At 43.0% G+C, this 14,455-nt stretch overlaps 3 protein-coding genes across 3 annotated transcripts; 2 read left to right on the top strand and 1 right to left on the bottom strand.

Annotated features, from left to right (window-relative positions):
• The first annotated feature begins 1,330 nt into the window (after positions 1-1,330).
• LOC138897219 (uncharacterized) lies at positions 1,331-3,845 on the top strand. Its single transcript, XM_070183182.1, has 4 exons — positions 1,331-1,860; positions 2,272-2,578; positions 2,667-2,783; positions 3,615-3,845. The coding sequence occupies exons 1-4, from the start codon at positions 1,331-1,333 to the stop codon at positions 3,843-3,845; spliced, it is 1,185 nt and encodes a 394-aa protein (XP_070039283.1).
• Positions 3,846-9,322: 5,477 nt separating this feature from the next.
• Positions 9,323-10,684, top strand: LOC104089116 (uncharacterized). The gene is made up of 2 exons (XM_009593944.2): positions 9,323-10,003; positions 10,382-10,684. The coding sequence occupies exons 1-2, from the start codon at positions 9,323-9,325 to the stop codon at positions 10,682-10,684; spliced, it is 984 nt and encodes a 327-aa protein (XP_009592239.2).
• A 2,252-nt stretch (positions 10,685-12,936) lies between these two features.
• LOC138897218 (uncharacterized) lies at positions 12,937-13,476 on the bottom strand. Its single transcript, XM_070183181.1, has one exon. It carries the CDS (start codon positions 13,474-13,476, stop codon positions 12,937-12,939), a length of 540 nt encoding a protein of 179 aa, XP_070039282.1.
• Positions 13,477-14,455: the final 979 nt, after the last annotated feature.

Genomic DNA, 14,455 nt, shown 5'->3' with positions numbered 1-14,455 from the left:
ACGAAGGGGTGTGTGCGTGTGTGTGTTTTGAGACTTATTAATGAAGTAATTAATGGTAATGAATTGGTATTGTACACATGATTATCTTATTGTCTAATTAACGAAAATATGTATTAACCTTAGTCATGGATGAGTTTGGGCAGAAGAAAATCTAATAGGCTTGCTCGGCTGGGTTCACTCGGTTGAGCGCCGGTCGCGCTCCCCGAGTTTGGGGCGTGACAAACTTTGTATCAGAGCCTAAGATTTTAAAGTGTCCAAGGATGACTCGGAGCCGTGTCTAGTAGATCCCTTCTTATCAGTGTTTTGTCGACCACATCTATAAATAGGATGCTACTTGGGTATTTAGGAATAATACCCTTCTTTCATGTTCTCGATCGTTCGATAAAGCTGATTATAAGATTTTTCCTCCTTTAACTCGTGCGTTGCTCTAATTTTCAGTACATGGCACCTAAAAAGAAGGCAAGAACTAGCCAAAGAGCCAATGTCACCCCGGGAGTGGCAGCTGATCCTATATTTGATGATGCGGGTGAGCACCGGAGGGGTGAGGATATTTCCCCAGTTACTACACTGCATGTTCTACCATAGCTCATCAGACTGTACTCTTCCCTATGCCTACTGAATGTGCAACGGTTCATCCAACTGATATTCCAATTCCACCTCCAGCTTCCGATTCTAGTGTTTCTGATGTTGATCTTAGGGGAGCGATACAGATGTTGGCAAAGATAGTGGCTTCTCAGGCCCAGAGATTGAGTGTTAGGCCTACTTCTTCCAGTTAGCCAGGGGAATCTGCTAGTTCCAGGGTGAATAAGTTTCTTCAGTTAGATCCTCTAGTGTTTACGGGTACTGATCCCGAGGAGGACCCCCAGGACTTCATTGATGAGATGCACAAGACTCTCCGGGTTATGCATGCTACAGAGACGGAGGGAGTGGAGTTGGCTTCCTACCGCCTGAAATGGGTGGCCTATTCTTGGTTTGAATTGTGGGAGGAATCCAGTGAGGAGGGAAGCCCTCTGGCAAGGTGGGGTGAGTTCATAGATGCTTTTATGGATCATTTCTTGCCTTTCAAATCTAAGGCAGCCAGTGCTACTGAGTTTGAAAACCTGAAGTAGGGCAGTATAAATGTGTGGGAGTATCATATAGAGTTTGTGCGCATGTCCAAGTATGTTATTCACATGGTGCCCACTATGGAGGCTAGAGTGCGTCGGTTTGTACAGGCCTTAGCCCCTTGGTTATTAATGAGGCCGCTATACTTGCCTTGAAATCCTATATAAACTATGGTAAGATGGTGGCAATTTCTTAAGCCACAGAGACCTGCAAATTGAAGAATAGAATGGAGCGTCAGAGTAGCAGCAAGGCCTGGTCCGCGGGAAACTTTGGTGGTTCTTTCGGTGGTAGTGGTAGATCGGCATTCGGGGTTGGGTCATCAGGAGCATTTCAATCATTCGCTCAGTCTTCGATGAGTGCACAGCCATCTGGACCTAGTCAGGGAAACATGGGACCCCACCAGCAGGGCCAACCCGACAGAAGGTTTCAGCAGCGGAGGCTCCCATGCCCTAGGTGTGGGAGGATGCACTTTGGGGCCAACTTCATGGACCAACCTGAATGCTATGGGTACGGTGTGAGGGGTCACATTCAGAGGGACTGCCGATCGGCCCACCGGAACATGGGCAGAGGTGCGGCGCAGCCATCTAATTCTGCAGCTACCAAATCCATAACACCTCCAACTCGAGGCGCCCCAGCACCCGCAAGGCGTGGTGCAGTTAGGGGTGGTGCACAAAATTCTGGAGGACCTAGCAGATTTTATGCTATGTGGAGGCGTCGGGATTCAGAGGCTTCTCCAGATGTTGTCACAAGTATATTGTATGTCCAATCCCATGATGTATATGCTCTTATTGATCCTGGTTCCACTTTGTCATATGTCACTCCTTATGTTGCTATGGAATTTGGGATAGAACCAGAATAGCCTCATGAGTCATTCTCTGTATCTACTCCGATTGGTGAATCTATTTTGGCCTCGCAGGTTTATAGGGATTGTGTTGTCATGTTGCATGGTCGGGACACCGTGGTCAATCTTATAGAACTGAGAATGGTCGATTTTGATGTGATAATGGGGATAAACTGCCTTTATTCATGTTTATCCAAGTTTGATTGCCGAACCAGAACTGTTAGGTTCGAATTTCCAAATGAGCCAGTTATTGAGTGGAAGGGTGATGATGTAGTGCCGAAGGGTAGGTTTATTTCTTACATTAAGGCCACAAAAATGATCAACAGGGGGTGTATTTACCATTTTGTTCGGGTTACGGACACCGATGCTGAGGCATCTACACTTGAGTCCATACCTGTTGTGAATGAATTTCCGGGAGTCTTTCCAGATGAACTCCCCGGTATCCCACCAGACAGGGAGATTGATTTTGTGATTAATGTGATGCCAGACATGCTACAGTATGGCACCGACAGAATTGAAGGAGCTAAAGGAACAATTGCGAGATTTGTTATAAAAGGGTTTTATCCGGCCGAGTGTGTTGCCTTGGGGTGCACCGGTCATTTTTGTAAGAAAAAAAGATGGGTCGTTGAGAATGTATATTGACTATAGGCAGCTTAACAAGGTCACAATCAAGAATAAGTACCCAGTGCCAAGGATATATGACTTGTTTGACTAATTGCAGGGTGCTAGGTACTTCTCCAAGATCGATTTAAGATCTGGATATCACCAATTGAAGATCAGGGAGCAGGATGTTCCGAAAACAGCTGTTAGAAACCGTTATGGGCACTTTAAATTTTTGGTAATGTCTTTTGGGCTAACAAATGCCCCGGTAGCTTTCATGGATCTTATGAATCGAGTCTTCAATCCTTTTCTTGAATCCTTTGTGATAGTATTTTGTTGACAATATCCTTGTATATTCATGCAATCGAGAGAACCATGCCGATCATCTCAGGGTAGTTCTGCAAACCCTTTATCAGCACAAGTTATATGCAAACTTTTGAAGTGTTAATATTTGCTTACATATGACATTCTTGGGTCATGTAGTCTCTAGTAAAGGAAGTATGGTTGATCCTCAAAAGATTGCGGCTGTGAGGAATTGGCTGAGGCCTATAACTCCAATAGAGATTCACAGTTTCTTAGGCTTAGCTGAGTATAACAGAATATTTGTGGATGGTTTTTCTACCCTTGCCTATCCGTTGACTAAATTTACTCAGAAGGAAATTAAGTTACAATGATCAGATGCTTGTGAAAAGAGTTTCCAGGAGCTGAAATCAAGATTGACTAAGGCACCAGTGTTGACCTTACCAGAGGGTGCAGATGGATTTGTGGTATATTGTGATGCTTCAAGATTGGGCTTGGGTGTGTATTAATGCAACAGGGCAAGGTTATAGCTTATGCTTCTAGGCAACTCAAGAATCATGAAAATAATTATCCAACACACGACTTAGAACTCGCAGTGGTGGTATTTGCATTGAAAATTTGGCGTCATTAGCTTTATGGGGTCCATGTGGATATATTCACGGACCATAAGAGCCTTTAATATATTTTCAAACAGAAGGAGCTGAATCTGAGGTAGAGAAGATGGCTTGAGATACTCAAAGATTACGACATTGATATCCTGTATAACCAGGGAAAGGCCAATGTTGTAGCGGAAGCTCTTAGCCGAAAATCTATGGGTAGTTTGGCTCACTTGGAGACATATCAAAGGCCATTGGCCAAGGAAGTTCACCGATTGGCTAGTTTGATAGTTCTTCTTGCGAGCTCTAATAAAGGAGGGGTAATTGTGCAAAATAAGGCTGAATCATCACTTGTTGTGGAAGTCAAAGAGAAGCAATACAAGATCTATTTTTGGTGCAATTGAAGGAGGGAATTCATAAACATAAGACTATGGATTTTTTTCTCGACTTGGATGATGGTATGCTAAGGTACCAAGGGCGGTTATGTGTTCCAAATATGGATGGTCTCCGGGAAAGAATCATGACCGAGGGTCACACTTCTAGTATTCCGTTCACCTGGGCTCTACAAAAATATATCATGATCTCAAGGAAGTCTATTGGTGGAATGACATAAAGAGGAATGTGGCAGACTTTGTGGCAAGATGTTTGAATTGTCAGCAAGTAAAGGCCGAACACCAACGGCCCGGTGGGTTGGCACAGAACATACAAATTCCAACGTGGAAGTGGGAAATGATTAATATGGACTTTGTGGTAGGACTACCGCACACTCCGCGCAAGTTTGACTCAACTTGGGTGATTGTGGATCGACTCACGAAATTAACACAATTTTTTCCAGTTAAGGCTACCGACACAGGGGAACAGTATGCTCAGTTGTATATCAAAGAAATAGTCAAGTTGCATGGCACTCCAGTTTTCGTCATTTCTGATCGGGTAGCACAATTCACTACTAATTTTTGGAAGAAATTTCAGCAAGGTTTGGGTACTCAGGTGAATCTTAGTACAGCCTTTCACCCACATATTGACGGGCAGGAGGAGCGAACTATTCAGACGCATGAGGATATGTTGTGTGCTTGTGCTCTAGACTTCAAAGTTAGCTAGGATGATCATTTGCCACTCATAGAATTTGCCTACAACAATAGTTATCATGCTAGTATTCACATGGCACCGTTCGAGGCTTTATATGGTAGAAGATGTAGATCTCCCATTGGGTGGTTTGAAATTGGGGAGGCAGAGTTGATAGGGCCAGACCTCGTGCATCAGTCTATGGAAAGAGTTAAGATCATTAAGGAGCGGTTGAAGACTGCTCAGAGCCATCATAAGTCCTATTCGGGTATTCGTCGTAGGGATTTGTAGTTCAAAGAAGATGATTGGGTATTATTGAAGGTTTCCCTTATAAAGGTTGTAATGCGATTTGAGTCTGAGGTATGTCGGACCGTACAAAATCATTCAGAGGATTGGTGCGGTGGCGTACAAGCTTGAGCTACCACCTTAGATGTCATTAATGCACCTAGTGTTTCCTCTGTCTATGTTGAAGAAAGTAGTTAGAGATCCGACACTCATTGTTTCGATTGAAACTATTGAGGTTAATGAGGAATTGACGTATGAAGATATTCCAGTTTCTATTATTGATCGGCAAGTCCGAAAGTTGAGAAATAAAGAAATTGCCTCCGTGAAAGTGCTATGGAAAAACCAACAGGTTGAAGAGGCTACTTGGGAGACCGAAGAAGAAATGAAGAAAAAATATCCTTATTTGTTTGAATAGCCAGGTATTTATAAAGTTGTGTTCTATGAAAATTCTAAGGGTTACCATCTATGAATTATGTATCATTTGTACAAATTGACGTTAAGGGTGTTCTTCTCTGGTAATATACTGCTTGTGAGGCCACATTTGGTGTTGTTTTGTGTTATGTTACGTCGTTGGATTATGTATATGTTGTTAGGATGTGTTTCTGGGGTTCTCTGGAAGGTGTATAAGCCTAGTTACAAGGGAGACTCTGGCAAAATTTTTGGAAATTTAGGGAGTTAGCCAAATTTTGAAACTACTGGTGAGTGTAAATTAAAAGTTGGGCCACATTTGATGTTTATAATAGATTTTTACCCTTATTCGAGGACGAATTATCCTAAGTGGGGGAGAATGCAAGCCCCCGTAAAATTTCGCAAAGGAAAAATAATATTTCGCGGTGCCAAACTGGGCTTACGTGTTTGAGGTTGAACAATGCATTGGAAAGTAAAGGAAAAATTTGGACAGAAGAAATGCACTTCTGCGGCCCACTATGCGGCCGCAGAATCACTCCGCGGACCGTAATGCTGATCGCAGAACCAGCTTGGAAATTTTGCGGAGGGAGGTTCTGCGGCACGTTATGCGACCGTAGAATAGGTCTGCGGCGCATTATGCGACCGCAGTATAGGTTTGCGGACCGCATAACGGCCGCAGATTAGGGCAGACCAGCCTAGTTCCGGAGGGCCATTTCGCGGCCCATTTCGCCGCCCAATTATGCGATCGCACATGCAACCGTAGATCCTATTCCGGAGCTTCATTTTAGGGTTTTTATTACTAGACCCTACTTTGTTAAATAGACGATTTGTACCATTTTTGAGCTAAAATCTGATATTTTGATGGTGAGAGTGTGACCTAGAGAGGGAGAGTGATCTTCAACAAATTATCCTTCAAATCTTGCTCAAATCTTTGACGATTAACAAGAAACACTCACTAGGTCTTCGTCCTAGAGGTAAGATTCTACACCTTAGCCCTTAATTTCAAAATTGATTAAATAATGGGTAATTAGAAAGACAATTCTTGGGTATGGGAGTTGTTTATTTTGCATGCATGTGTTATCAAATGGTGTAGGAAGATTGTGAGCTAAAAAGGGTAAAGAGTGTGTTGGGGGATGATGGAATCCTCCATAAAAGGACCTTGAAACCTTAATGCACACCTAGTGTTTCATAAAAATAGTTCTTGTGATCATTTCAACAGAGGCGACTGCCTCTGGCCTGGCTGGGAAAGCATAGAATCTAGCCAAAGTGCCATCTGATTGGACTCCACCTCTAGGGCGACCCTACCCACCTGCCCTCCGCCTCAAGCCAACCTGGAGAGCAGTGCGGTAGCTGGTGCAATAATTATGGGTTGATGGTCGTGCTGCACTGTCTTGCCCCAAAGTTTGGGACAAAACCTCTTCACGTGGCCCAACACCCCTCATTCAAAACAACCCCTCGGAGTGGTGAACTGCTGGCCCAAAGTTTGGTCCTGATGGCCCAAAAACCCACTAGAGGAACCTTCAACCGCTGGTGGACGGTAAGTACTCTCTAGAATAGCACTGAAGTAGGGTCGTGTCGGAGCACTCCTAGTAGGCGGTGGTGCTAAATGCATGGGCCAGCTAGACTGGCCCCTCTTGAACGAACCTCTGCCCTAAATTGGGGCGCCACTGAACCAACCAGAAAGCCGAGGCCTCTTATCCCTTTGCACAAAATCTATGTTGTGGTTGCGGATACACTCGATACTTTGAGCTATATCTACAACTTGATGAAAGGAAGTCCCCATCTCTTCCTCACGGGTCATAAAAAGCTGAATCTCAAGGTGCAGACCTACAATAAATCTTTGCACCATATTTACATCCATGGAGAGTATAATAGCTGTTTGTCGGGACAAGTCAGTGAATCTCGCCTCATAGTCGGTCAGATATGTATAACCCTAATGGAGCCGCTCGAACTGACGCCGAAACTCGTCTCTCTTTGAAGGTGGTTTGTACTTCTTCAAGAACAAATGCATAAACTGATTCCAAGTCAAGGGAGGTGAACTTGCTGGGATGCTCTGGAGGTAAGCCTGCCACCACCTGCAGGCCTTGACCTCAAGCTAAAATGTGGTGATGTCCAACTTGTTGGACTCCAATATTACTATGTTACGTACCATTTCCTTGCACTGACCAATGAAATCACCGCTCACCCCAAAGACAGGAGGAAGAAGCCTAGTACATCTTTCCAGTCGCTTTTGCTTCTTAACGGTAATGGCTAATCTGGGCACTAGCATAACCACTGTAACTAGTTGGACCCCGCCCGCAGGTAGTGCACTTGGGGTTTGATAAACGGTAGCATCTTGCCTTGGAGCCTGAGCTGTAGGGGTCTTTGCTCCCCCTCCCGCATGAGATGTGGCTGGGTCTGTTGGAAATAAACCAGTCTTCGTCATAGAATCCATGAACCGCAGCATATGGCCCATGACCTCCTGGAAGCCTGTCAGGGTCATAACATTTGCTGGGGCCGGCTCAGCAGCAGGTACCTCATCCCCTTCCTTGATTACAGGATACTCCACTGGATCCACTGGTGAAACTACTAGAGTGATTCTAGGACATCCTCGTCCTCTCCCATGAGTTATGGCCTTCCCTCTACCTCTACCTTTTATAACTGGGGGAGCAGCCCCCCTGCCGCTGGGTACAACTATAGAGCGCATTCTCACCATCTATGAGGAAATAATAGAAGATACTTAGCACAACATCAACTGCACGATCATAGAAGAAAAAAAAGAAGTTTCCTAGCACCTTATTGCCCTCGAATATAAATACGGATGTCTCTACACCGATTCGCAAGACTCTACCAGGCCTCCTCACGACTCGTGAGACCTATGTAAACCTAGCGCTCTGATACCATACAGTCATGACCCAAAACCTATAATAGGTCGCGATGACACCTAACGCCGACATTAGGAAAGCCCACACGTAAACCTTCAATTTAATTATTCCTTTTTAACTTTTAAAAACATAAGTTTCCTTAAATACACCGAAAAAAAATAAAATCTCATGGAACCGTACATGTTTCTTTCCCAAAATATATCAAGTGTGAATAATACATAAACCATAGTAATAGTAATAATAAGTACAACATTGCATAAATGCTAGAAGCCCCTAAAACCCGGTGCCACAAGTGCATGAGCAATCTAGGGAATATACAAAACTACTACAACTATTGTCAGAAGTAAAATTGACAGAAGCAGTAAACAAGGTTGAGGGAAAATCTGATGCTACAGAATGAAGCAAGGCAAACAGCTCACCACTAAGTCTATGTGGAAGTGTGTCTACGTGCCTACCACTGGAAGTACCTGTCTTGGTACTTGCACATTCAATTCAGAAGTGTAGCGTGACTACGCAAAACAATACATACTCAGCAAGTATCTAGTCTAACCTCGAAGAAGTAGTGATGAGGGGTCGAATTGACACTTACTGGTGGTCAAACAGTAATAAAATACCTAAAGTAGACATGGAGGATGTACAACAAGTAGCAACGAAACATATAAAACATTTATAGTAAATTTCCAACATGGATCTATATCAAATCACTAAAATGTCATAACCGGCCTCGGAGGCACGAACTCAGCTGTTACCATAAACCAAATCCAATCTCAAGTATAAATCACAAGTCTACCAAGGTGAATGGCACGATCCCATATAAAAGGTGATACTCAGTACTGCCAAGGCAAACAGCCCAATCCCATAAGAATAGTGATACATAGTACCACCGAAGCAAACGATCTGATCCCATATGAATAGTGTTACCATACTGCCGAGGCAAACGGCCCGATCTCATAGGAGTAATTTACAACACTGCCGAGGCGAACGACCCAACCCCATAAGAGTAGAGAAACTACCTTGCTCACGAAAGCACATGCGAATTAAGAAGACACAGATCTAGAGTTCATCAAATATTTCACAATATTCCAAAGTTAGATGCTCAATCAATATTTTTTTTTCTAACCTCAACCTTAGTTATAATTTAGAGTTCGGCAGCCTAGACCCATATTGATTATCTACTACTTAGGAAGTCAGATAAAGGTCTGTGCGCTGATTGCAAGGTCATCCCGAGTGTGAACCTCAAGACTCAGCATAGGCTCCTAGTCATGGATTTGGAGATTAGGAGGAAGTGTAGAAATAAGGTTGCTTATGGTCTTCCTAGGATGAAGTGGGGTGCTTTGATGGAGGTCAGCGCCCAGAAGTTAGGGGATAAACTGCTAGCTTTGGGGGCATGGAGGATTATTGGGGATGTGAGAGGTATATGGACCACGATTGCGAATTGGATTAGGGAGATATTGGGGGTCTCAAAGGGCCCGTTTGGTGGCCGCAAAGGGGACTGGTGGTGGAGCAGTGAGGTCCAAGATAAAGTGGAAGCCAGGAAAGTGGCTTATTTGAAACTTGTGGAATGCAAGGACAAGGAGGAGAAGAGGACTAACAGGAAGCGGTATAAGGATGCTAAGAAGGAAGCAAAGTTAGCAGTTATTGTGGCCAAGACTGCCACATTTGTGCTCTTGTATAAAAAACTTAGAGGCAAATTAGGGGACAAAGAGTTGTACAGGTTAGCCAAAGTGCGAGAGATGAAGGCTTATGACCTGGACCAAGTGAATTGCATTAAGGATGAGGAAGGTAGATTGTTGTTGGACGAGGCTTTGATTCGACAGAAATGGCAGACATACTTCCATAAACTCCTAAACGACGAGGGGGATAGGAACATTGTGTTAGGGGACTTAGAAAACTCCGAGAGCCATCGGAACTTTGGGTATTGCAGGCATATTAAAGTTGCAGAGGTATTGGGGGCTACGCATAAGATGATCATGGGGAGATCGACCGGGCCAGACGAAATCCTGGTGGAATTCTGGAAGTGCGTGGGTAGGGCGGGTTTGGAATGGCTAACTGGGCTATTCTATGTCATTTTTATGACGAAGAAGATGCCTTATGAATGGAGATGGAGTACGATGGTCTCATTGTATAAGAATAAGGGGGATATCCAAAACTACAACAACTATCAGGGTTTGAAGCCACTGAGCCATACTATGAAAGTATGGGAGATGGTGGTGGAGATGTGGGTGAGGAGGATTGTGTTTATTTCAGAGAACCAATTCGGATTTATTCCAGGGCGTCCGACTACTTAAGTTATTCATCTTGTTAGGAGGTTGATGGAGCAGTATAGAGAGTGTAAGAGGGATTTACATATGGTGTTCATCGACTTAGAGAAGGCTTACGATAAAGTGTCGAAGGAAGTGTTGTGGAGATGTTTGGAGGATAGAGGCTTTGTTGATGCATACATTAGAGCTATTCAGTACATGTATGAGGGTGCTACGACTCGGGTGAGGACAGTGGGAGGGGAATCAGAATACTTCCCGGGTGTGATGGGTTGCACGTTAGCCCTCAACGATCGATGCGCTGACATGCCACATTCAAGGGGAGGTTCCGTGGTGCATGTTGTTATGCAGATGACATTGTACTGATTGACAAGATGCGTTGTGGTATTAACGAGGGATTAGAGGTTTGGAGATAGACTTTGGAGTCTAAAGGTTTCAAGTTGAGCAGTACCAAAACAGAATATGTGGAGTGCAAGTTCAGTGGCGTGACTCAGGAAGAGGACGAAGACGTGGGGCTTGAGTCACAGATCATTCCTAAGAGATAAAGTTTCAAGTACCTTAGGTCTATTATACAAGGGAACAGGGAGATTGATGAGGATGTCGCACACCATATTGGGCCAGGGTGGATAAAATGAAGGCTTGCTTCCGGTGTTTTGTGTGATAAAAATATGTGCCATCAAAACTAAAAGGTAAGTTTTATAGAGCGGTGGTCAGACTGATTATTTTGTATGGGGCGGAGTGTTGGCCGGTCAAGACATGCCCAGCTGATGAAGGTGGCAGAGATGAGGATGTTGAGGTAGATGTGTGGGCATACTAGGTTAGATAAAATTAGAAATAAAGCTATTACCGACAAGGTGGGTGTGGACCCTAAGAAGGACAAGATGCGGGAGGCGATTCTTAGATGGTTCGGGCATCTGAAGAGAAGGGGCATTGATGCTCCGGTGAGGAGGTGTGAGAGGCTGGTATGGGAGGGTCGACAGAGAGGTAGAGGCAGGCCGAAGAAGTATTAGGGAGAGGTGATTAGACAAAATATCTCGTTGCTCCAGCTCACTGAGGACATGACCATGGATAGGAAGGTGTGGAGGTTGAGAATTAAGGTAAAGGGTTAGATGGTCGAGTATTGTCCTTGTTTGTAGCAATAGCTTTTTTTAAGCAATCCACTAGACATAGTGCCTAGGGCTAGTTTTATATATATCTAAAAATGTCAAAAATAAATGTTAGGAGGTCTTACAAAATGAAAGAAATAAACTTTGATAATTACATAGCCCCTATTATCAGAATTGAGTATGATACTCAATAATGATAGTACGTGATGTATTCTAATTAGAATGAGAATCTGTAATTTAAGAAATAGCCAAACTAATTCCTCGTACATGAAAGCCATGTGTGGTCTTCTATTGTTGAGTAGCCGGCCAAGTTGTTTCTATAAAATTAGATTCAAGCACTGTACATCCAATAGCCTCATCACCACGTCTTCAGAAACATCTTCCCAGTAAGTGTAGCCCAGTATGTCGATTGAAAATGGATTGCTCTTTCGTGATCCAATTGAGACTGCCTTGACTTGGTTTCTCATCTCTTTCATTTGATTTATTGCTTTTGTCAATCCATTCCCACTCAAGTATTTCTTCCTTTTGATGTAAATAATTCAGCACCATACCTGGTTTGTCATATAATAACACAAAAACACGCCTATCCCCTATGGTTGCTACTATCCAGTACTTGTGCACTAAAATGATAGTGCACTGTGTGGTGCGAACTACGTGTGGCCTCCGATAGTTATTTTCAAACACCATGTCATAGCAATCATCATGGGATATAATAGTCATAGGTAACATTAAGTTTTTCTTCCCCAATCCATCCATTCATCTCTCATTTGAGAGCCAAAACCACTTACCTCTCATGATTGTTGTCGTGGATCTGCTGGGTTTTGTTCTTACTTTGAGTATAATATCATCAGCTACCCTCAGAAAATTGCTGTCGCTAACAGCTCTGGATTGTTCCTCCAGTTGAGCATGACCTTTGATATGCAGTAAGGAGATCCTTAAGACCATTACAACACGGCAGATTCTCAGCCTTTTCCTTCTGTTCTTCAATTCCATGCTTATGCTTGCGATAACTCCTCCTTCCAGGGAATGAGCACTAGCTGCTAATACCACCCATAGAATTCGTAGTATATGGCAAGGCATGGACACAATAAATTCTCCTGTAATGTTCTTCCACATAACCGAATCCCCTGCTATAATGTAATTGTCGATCCAGCTTATTGGCAGTGCACTTCTCTTGTGTTTCCTGTCATCAATGCTTTATGACATTTGAACTTCAATACTTCTTCAATGGAATGATCAGTAATCACCCATTGAATTTGTATCGATAGGTAAGGCATGGACATAGTAACATCTCCTGGAAAAAAGAAAACAAAGTTAGTAAAACACTGCATCCCCATGCTCTCCTCTTCTAGGATTGGTGCTTGATGATCAAGTATATTTACTCCAGTTGACTCCAGGACCTACTCCACCTTGTTACCTCCTCTCCTCCTAACCTCGTGCAACTCTTATCCTTAGATATGGACATTGTAGTTTGTCATTATTGACTATCCTCCTCTCCTGTATATCTAACTCCTAAAAGTAGTGTGCCTCCATAGGTCCAATATCTATAGCAAAATTAGTCAGATGGTCAGCCAACCTATTTCCCTCCCTCAGATTATGAGCCACAGTTACATTGCATTGTGCCATAAGCTCTTTAATATCTTCCACATAAGCTGCCACAGACCAAGGAACAGTCCACACTCCAGTCACAACATTTGTTATCAGCATTGAATCTGTGTGCAGCTCAATAAGAATGAAATCATGCTCAACACAGTATCTCAAAGCTTCAAGCATAGCCTTTGCCTCACTTTCTGAATTGGTTCCCTCCTGTACCTCCTTTCCACAAGCATACAGGACATCCCCTTCCTCATTTCTCAGTACAAAGCCGATAGAACTCCTACCAGGATTACCTCTAGAAGCCCCATTTGTATTCACTTTAACCCATCCTGGACTAGAATATTCCCAATGCACCTTAGTGATCTTCAATTTAGGCATGTAGTTTTCCAGCATGTCAATCTGATCCGGCCATTTATGAGGGACATTATGTAACCCAAGCTTTCTGAATTTGATCATAGCTTTGATACACCACTAGGTGCCTTTTTGTTTTTGTTATTTCTACCCCTAGTCTTATGTTACTACTTGTTGTTGTCTTGTGTTTTGGTTTTCTTATTGCATTGCCTTTTGCTAGGTTTGTATTTTTTGCTTTGGTTGTCAGATCGGTTTGCTTGTTATTGCCCCTCCCCTCTCCCCTTCCTGAGCCGAGGGTCTTCCGAAAATAGCCTCTCTACCTTTTAAAGGCAGGGGTAAGGTCTGCTTACACTCTACCCTTCCCAGACCCCAATTGTGGGAATACACTGGTATGTTTTTTTTTTGTTGTTGTTGTAATCTCAGTCATAAATTAAAGGAATCAAGTATGCAGGGCAAATACAAATAGCACAATTAAGGCATGATGTTAGTCTAACACCCGGACATAACATAAATATAGCTATGTACGAACTCTCATCACCTCGTGCGTACGTAGCTCCCCAAAACAAATAGAACACAATAATTAATACACCTAAGGGGATAAATTCACTCTTACAGGCTAGACAAGAAACTTACCTCACTTTCAAGTTCACTATTCAGCTCTTTTACCTCATTAGAGCTCCCGAAACGATGTCGAACAATCCGAAACTAATCAAAAGTCATATAAACTAATAAATATATGGTCAAAAGTTCATAGTATAACTATTAAACTTATTTTCCAACCAAATTCGGAAGGTCCATAAAAATCACTCCCGGGTCCACATACCCGGATTCCGAAAATGTTTGAAGATAAATGTTACCCATGACCTCACCAACTCAAATATATAATTTATTCCCAATTCCAAAATAGATTTCGTGGTCAAATCTAATTTTTACCAAACCCTAGGTTTCTAACTAAATCCCACAATTTTAACAAATTTCCATATTAAAATTTATCCATAATCTATGTATTTAACTCAAAAATAGATAGAATTTACTTACCTTGTGATACTTGATGAAAATCCTCTCAAAGCCGATCAAACCTAAG

The sequence above is a fragment of the Nicotiana tomentosiformis genome, chromosome 8, assembly GCF_000390325.3.
Source record: "Nicotiana tomentosiformis chromosome 8, ASM39032v3, whole genome shotgun sequence".
Lineage (NCBI taxonomy): Eukaryota > Viridiplantae > Streptophyta > Magnoliopsida > Solanales > Solanaceae > Nicotiana > Nicotiana tomentosiformis.
The sequence above is the reverse complement of the archived record's forward strand: the minus strand, read 5'-3'. Positions and strand labels throughout refer to the sequence as shown.

What these genes read in the sequence shown, in the direction of transcription:
- LOC138897219 (XM_070183182.1), top strand. Translation starts at nt 1,331, where the DNA reads ATGGAGCGTCAGAGTAGCAGCAAGGCCTGGTCCGCGGGAAACTTTGGT. An exon ending in GATGTTGTCACAAGTATATT is followed by an intron (nt 1,861 to 2,271) that starts GTATGTCCAATC and finishes AATGATCAACAG; the next exon opens with GGGGTGTATTTACCATTTTG. An exon ending in AAAGATGGGTCGTTGAGAAT is followed by an intron (nt 2,579 to 2,666) that starts GTATATTGACTA and finishes GACTAATTGCAG; the next exon opens with GGTGCTAGGTACTTCTCCAA.
- LOC104089116 (XM_009593944.2), top strand. Translation starts at nt 9,323, where the DNA reads ATGGATTTGGAGATTAGGAGGAAGTGTAGAAATAAGGTTGCTTATGGT. An exon ending in GGCATATTAAAGTTGCAGAG is followed by an intron (nt 10,004 to 10,381) that starts GTATTGGGGGCT and finishes TTGATGGAGCAG; the next exon opens with TATAGAGAGTGTAAGAGGGA.
- LOC138897218 (XM_070183181.1), bottom strand. Translation starts at nt 13,476, where the DNA reads ATGATCAAATTCAGAAAGCTTGGGTTACATAATGTCCCTCATAAATGG.